The sequence below is a fragment of the Fulmarus glacialis genome, unplaced genomic scaffold (assembly GCF_000690835.1).
Source record: "Fulmarus glacialis isolate BGI_N327 unplaced genomic scaffold, ASM69083v1 scaffold29001, whole genome shotgun sequence".
Classification (NCBI taxonomy): Eukaryota; Metazoa; Chordata; class Aves; order Procellariiformes; family Procellariidae; genus Fulmarus; species Fulmarus glacialis.
The window spans coordinates 744-7,737 of record NW_009191315.1 but is presented as its reverse complement, the minus strand read 5'-3'; the positions used below and the strand labels follow the sequence as shown (position 1 = coordinate 7,737).

The window sequence follows — 6,994 nt, the reverse complement described above, 5'->3', positions numbered from 1 at the left end:
ATATATATATAAATAAAAATAAATTTTATCCTTCTACAAACATATTATAGATGACCATAGTTCTTGATCACAGAGTACAGTCACTTTATAGCTTCTTCACTTTATAGGTGGTCAGTCTACATGTACTGGAGTTATGATCAAGAATAACTCGATGAAACAAGAGTTGATATAATTACTTTATAAGAGAACTTTTATTTAACAGTAGACTGTCTCAGTAAATTAGGTTGATAGGAGCAACTAATTCCAGCACTAATGGAGCCAAGTACCTGGTGAGTTCATGACTTGACTTCAGTTTCTTCTACTTGAGGTAGTGTATCCCAAACTGGTTCCTGAATGTGTTCAGGTATTTTCTCTATCTTAGTCTAAAAGGAAAGCAAAGCAACCATTTATTATACCAACTAGTTAACATCTAACTACCTTGCTTTATTTATTCTGGTTTGAGATATTTTTCAGCTTAAAAATGCCACCTAGTGGCGTTTTCAAGCAATACAGCCTCTTTACCGTTAAATACTTTGGAAAATGTTCCTTTCCAAACTACACACATTTTCTCTGCTGACTTTCTAAAGACTTCAGTAGTTATTAGTACTCGCATCAGGACTTAGTCTCATAACAGTTAATAATGTGAGATGGAAACTTACCTTTTTTACTTCCATGGCAACCCCTTCAGGTAAGTTCCGTTGAACATACTCCAAATAAACTGCAGCAGTACTGCTTGTTAGGTATTTTAACTAAAACAGAAGTAATGTTTTTTAAATGAACTACTATTATTAATACTTAAACAGAATAAAAAAAAAAAAAAAAAAAAAAGAAAAGAGTTTGCCCTAGCTTCTCTAGTTTTTGCTATGGGACCAAACATCTTACAGGAAGGCAGCTTCCATAATATTGAACAGAGGCAGTTGAGCTGTACACAACTCCCACGCAAGTATAAAGTAGTTATTTCACTCCACAGAACTGTGCATACTGCCTGTGATCACACGCACTGATTATGATGGAAGTGGTGGATCTTAACACTGAAGGTATCAGGTGAAATTAATTGCAGGTTATGCAAGAATTACCAGCTTTTTTATACTCTCAAAGTTCAAGCTTGTTATAAATCCTGCAACTCCAGAATTCCATTGAATTATTGATTTTCCAGTTGCTCCTGGTTGGCAAAAATAGTGCTTATGGTCTGTGGGCAGCCATTTGTACTGCACTAATGTCTGGGGACTTAAAGCAAAGTTCCATTTTGCTAAGCACTGTGCAAATATACAGCAAGACACCTAGGAGCCACAAAGTGCTGGCAGTAAACCTTGCTTCTAAGAAAGTCAAACACAGCTGCATTCTAAACCATACAGAAGTCTGTGTCATCAGCCACAGAGCTAGTGATTTGTATATGCTTTCTTTCTTGCAGTTTTAGTTTGCCATATGATGTTGCATAGGGCAAAAGCACGCGTGTTCAAAAACATCAGGCAAACTTACAAAGAACAGAACCCTTAGTGACTGGTAATGACAATGATTTAGCAGCATCTTCTTCCCTTCCTGAGAAAGCTCCTATCCCACTGATTCTTGGAAACCAAGAGCATAAAACATATAAAGATAATCCTCAATTCTACCTTATTTTTTAATCATTCTTTCAGCTGTTAAGATGATGGTCAAAATCAGCCTTTTAATCCAAAAATTATGTAACTTGTGTTACATTTGATGTACCTAGGTCAGCTGTTTTCTACTATTCCCGGCACTCTCCTCCCCAACCCAAGTAAATAGGAAGTTTGCGTTCACTCCTGAGCTAACACCTATTATGCACCTAGAACATACTTTTTTTTTTCCCCACATCTTTCTTACCTCCAAACACATGTAATGTGTTCTCATTTCATACTGAACTCTGTGCTTCTTGTAAATGTGTACAGATTTTAGAAGTGTCAATCGTTCTATCTTCTTTGGAGGTTTATGTCTGAACAAAGCACAAAAAGAAAATTTCATTTTATATAAAGGATGCTAATACAAATTAGCTGAAAGATTATGCTGAAATCCCTCTTCTTATTTGACATTTAGAAGATCTACAAGGAAGTGTTACACACTGGTACAGTTTATTATTAACCCACATGGGCATGGTTAATACTCCGGTATTAACCAACATTAGCTCAGGGAAACTAGAGCACTGACAGCTGTAGAGTACTGTTAATTTCCCTCATATAGTTAAAATGCACTTCTACTATGGCAGCGATCAGTGTAGAACTGCTGCTGCTTTCTCATCACTGTGCTGCCATCTAAGAAGTACTAGATTTATAATCTGAGGAAAAAAATGTCAGATTATACCTGTTTCTTCCAAAAAAAAGACAACACTTGTAAGCACAGAACCTGAATTACAGTAGATGACATAAGAAGCATTTGACACCACATACAGATCAGTTACTTACACTTTTTCAACAGAGATGCCAAGTTCTTTAGCTGCAAGCACCGCAAAATATTCATAGCTGTCCAACACAGCTTTATCGTGGCCTTTAACTAAAAGGGACAATCTCTTGTACAGTGTTTCTGGCTCATCTGAAATAGATACCTGCATTTTTAAAGAAAGGACAAGAGTTACCACTCTGTGTTCTCCTTAATTAATGCACGCACTGCATATTTTCTTAGCCTGTGCAACCCATTTGTAAAAGAGGAAAAAAAAACCACACAGTTAGCTGCGTATTTTAGTTTATCTGCAAGAGGCTGACAGTATTACCTTGATTGACAGTTCTCACTCTTATGAGGGAAGGCAAAAGTGTGAAGAGATACCTAACTTCTGAACATTTAGGTAAAATTTCTTGATCAGAAAAGGAAAGGGAATGCCAGATAAATATAAGGAGGACAACACTAGCACAGGCAAGAATGAAACTCATTGTTAAAGCAAGCCTGAAGCTGCAGTATTTGTATTTTAAATAGTGGTGTGAGATTACCTGAAATTCTCAGACTTCGCTTGGGTATGGACATTAACTAGAACATATGGACAGTAACCAGAATTCTCACTTTACTAAGTCAGTTATAAGGCTACTTTAAACATAGTAGACTTCCCCAGGCGTATTATGCTTTATGTTTGTCCAGGTGCAAGTTTATGCCTTTCAGTTACAAATTTATGACTTTCAGTTAGAGCTTCAATTTCTGATGGCCTGGGCTCAGTGATCACCTGAAAAGCCTTGTTGTGTCCAGGCAGCACTGATTTTCTCACAGGTTTACTCCCAGGCAGTTTAGCACAGTAAACCCAGCATGTACCAGACAGGAAGGCTGAGTTTGCACTGAAGATCTAATACTGCCTGTAAGATTTTGGCTTGCTTGTATGTATTATACAGATTATACACGTTTCTGAAGTCCTAGTCAAAATCAAGGCATTCAGATTCTAAAAGTAAGATATCCACCACGTGCCTTCATGAACTTCCCACTTCATCAGCCCTGGGCTCCCAGCTTCCAAGCCAGAGACAAAGGCCTTAGGCTGGCTAAGCTGCTGCAGGCGCTGAACTGAGTGTGGCCAAAAAGCTGATATTTCATAGAGTTACAGCTGCATAGAGAAGGAGAAAAGTGACTAAGAAGCAACTGTAAGCTATAGAAATCTTGTTGGGAAAAAAAAGAAAAAAAATCTCAAATACCAATAATCTAAATCGTTTCTTTCTCTACGGCAAATTTGACATCATTAAGACAGAACTTTAAAAAGCCGTAATAAAGGAATTAAAGTTTTTCTGTACACCCTCTTTGTTACTAAGACAATATACAAAATACTATTCTATGAAACACTTACCAAAGGATTAGTCTTAGGCTCCTGTGTATCAACATGGGACCCAGCCAACCGTACTCCCATCAAGTTGGAGTGTCTAGAAATGTGGTAATGGGGAAAGCATGAAATAAGTTGTTGAAGTTGGATTTTTTTAGGGAGCGTGGAGAAGAAGTGGAAAGAAGGAGGGCCTTTTATACTTACGGAAGAAAACACTGCTTTTGCATAATTCTGCTTGCATAACTGACAGGAAAAGCTGATCCCTGTATAAAACATATAGGTTACAGGGTGGTTTTTTTTCCCAAACCTGAAAGTAGTCAGTTAATACAGGTTTATTAAAGGTTACTTTTTTGCACACCAGAGCATAACACATTCCTAGGCATTGATTTGCCAAACTAGAAAGTTTGCTCCATCAAAAAACACAGGAAAACAGGAGCATGGAAATGTATTTTAGTATACAATAGCACCTAAAAAAAAAAAAGAAACGCATTAAGCGAACAATGTAACAGTATGCACCTATTATTAACCAGGCACCTGACTAGCAATCACAAAGCACTTTTTTTAGCAGAAAAATGTATTTTGTGTGGCATCAGATACAATTTCCGTATATAATTTCTCCTCAGTTTTACTTTCATAGTACAATATCTATTAGTTTTGTCAAGAGACAAGCCTAAGTAGGACTTGCTCTTGTAAAAGCAATTGAAAACAGTATCCTATAAATGCAAAAATTCAACCTGTGAATTTAACTTGAAATCTCCTGTTTTTTCAACAAAGTTCCTTGTGATTTTGAACACTTGCTCTTTTGAAGATAACATTTAAATAGAAATGCTTCTAACAAGTAAATGAACCATATTTAAAACATAACATGATTTTTTCTGTGTTAAAAAGGGAATACAATTGTTAATCAAGATGTAACATTACTGTCTTTCATACTAGAAAAATCACTCCCTTCTGAATATTATGTGGCTTCTATCTTCCTTCCACTAATTCTCAATTTGGCAAAGTTATAGACTACTCGGGGCGGGGGGAAGGAACCAGAACTCTCAATTGCTTAAGAGAAACTCAGGGCTGCAGCAGAATGCTTGAGCAAAATTAGCTACTTACCCAGTCCCTTGATACTCTTATTTAATAGGTACTGGAATCATAGCTTTAAGAGAGAAGACAGATTCTCCACACATCAGTTATGTAGGTGACTATATAATCAAAACATCAGAAAACAGCCAGAATTGACACTTTTCCACGTAACCTTAATTTAGTTGCTCATGGATATGCATAAATAACTGTATGATGCTATTAGGTCCCTAACCTTCTCCAGTATGCATTACATATTAATTATAGATCAGCAGTGAATGAAGCTGTTTTCTGAAGTAATTCTGCCTCATTCGCTATTCATCCTACAAATTCTGCAATCCAGTAAGGATGATGACTGCAGGAAGAGGCAGGAGAGCTTCCTGTTTACAAAGCTGACTGTTGTTTGGAGAGCACAGCTGAATGTCTCTCCTTAGGCAAGCCGTTCAAATCCAGATGTTCACAGACGAGCACTGGTGTTACATTCTTACGTGCATGACACAATAAGAAACTTTAGGAGCACTGAATATTTGCCACTGTAGTTGATGACCATTCAGAATGTTTCAAAGCTCATGCTGAGAACTATTTGAGCATAATACCTAAAATTAAAGAAATACATCTGATAAATTCTCTTGATCTTTGCACCTCAATTCTCTAACTCTTTACATGAGAATACTGCCTCCATTTCATTCAACACCAACATGAAGTACACTAACATCATCACCTGACATCACTTCAGGGAGCAGATAGGCCCAGGAACACAGAAGACTGCATTCAGCGGAGGGCTTAAGCTGTGTGTACAAGTATTCGGCACTGAACCTAACCCCAGATGACAAATGTAAGACTACAGACTGGAATTGTAACTAGAAGTTGTATCTGGTTTTGGTTTTTTGTGTGTATGCAGTCTCTGCTATTCTTTTACTTCTATCTACTTGACCTTGTAATGTGGATTTATTACTTGCATGCAAAGATATGTACACTCATAGCATATTATGTTATGTGGTTTTGGATACAAAAAATTCAGTCTTCATGTAATGAAGATGAATAAAACAAAACATTACGAAACAGTAGAGTTGTATCCCGCATATTAAGCTCCGCAGCCTTTACAATATTCTATGATTGTGCACGTTATGCCATCTCCTCTTGTTACTAATTATGCAGGTATGCATTGAGTCAGAAGTTTTTGTAGAATAAAATTAAAGGTGCTCTGTGCAAATTTTGAGAAAATCATATGCTGAGTACCCCAGGTAGGAAAGATGGCATTCAGCAGCAGTAAAGTATATTTTAACAGCTTCCTTCATTCTCTGATTTAAATATACTTGATGCGCTCTTGCTAAGGGCCATCATAGAAGGTGGAAAAGACACTCAAACTGCAACATAACAGAATTCCATTCGTGTGTGAACCAAGGCCTTGGACAAAACAAAATTACTCCTCTCCTAATGCAAAATAGCCTTTATTTTGTTTGGCTGAGAGACCCTGAAGTACACGGGAGAAGACAGATGCCTGGAATGTGAGCAAGTCCAGAACACAGCACATACAGAGAATAAGAGTTTAGGGCTTCTGAAAATGAATAGGAAACCCCCAACATCAAATTTTATAACTTGAGAGAAAACAATCACTCTTTAGAAGTTAAAACCAGCAGAAAACATCGGTAAGCGTAAAAAGTTTTCCTGGTTTTTTTACGTTGTAACTTCAAGATTTGAAACTTTAAGACTAGAAACAGGCTTGGCGCATGCCCTCCAAACCCAAGTCATCTACTCTTCATCACCTTTTTTTTCCCCCCGCCGCAACAACAGGACTGCAGAAAGGAGTTTTAAGGTCCCGCTATGCCGATGACGGCGGGCAGAGACACAGCCCCACGCTGTAAAACCCCAACTCTCCCGCAGCCAAAAGTAAGCCACCTGGGATCTCCCCAGCCCGTGGGAGCCCACCGAGGAGGGCAGGCCGGCTCCAATACAGCTCGCAGCGGGGACGCGATGCCAGGGTTTGCACAGCGCTGAGCACCGGCCCTCAGCTGTGCGGCTAAGCCTGCACGGGGGGCGCTGCCCCAGCTCCCTTTTCCCTCTCCTCTCAGGATTGTAGACACCGAAGGAAAGGAAGATGGAGGAGAAGGAGCAACGGGGCTCACCCGTCCCCTCTCCCGCCACACACCCCACCTGACAGAGCCGCCGCCACAGGCACCCCGCCGCCATCTTGTCTCCGCC

The 6,994-nt window shown here is 38.8% G+C and overlaps 1 protein-coding gene across 1 annotated transcript; it reads right to left on the bottom strand.

Annotated features, from left to right (window-relative positions):
• Positions 1-176: 176 nt before the first annotated feature.
• On the bottom strand, positions 177-6,984 carry MRPS10 (mitochondrial ribosomal protein S10). The gene is made up of 7 exons (XM_009586660.1): positions 6,947-6,984; positions 3,926-3,984; positions 3,749-3,821; positions 2,397-2,536; positions 1,822-1,930; positions 639-728; positions 177-362 (listed from the first exon to the last, which is right to left on the bottom strand). The coding sequence occupies exons 1-7, from the start codon at positions 6,980-6,982 to the stop codon at positions 276-278; spliced, it is 594 nt and encodes a 197-aa protein (XP_009584955.1). The 5' UTR covers positions 6,983-6,984; the 3' UTR covers positions 177-275.
• Between the last annotated feature and the right edge of the window lie 10 nt (positions 6,985-6,994).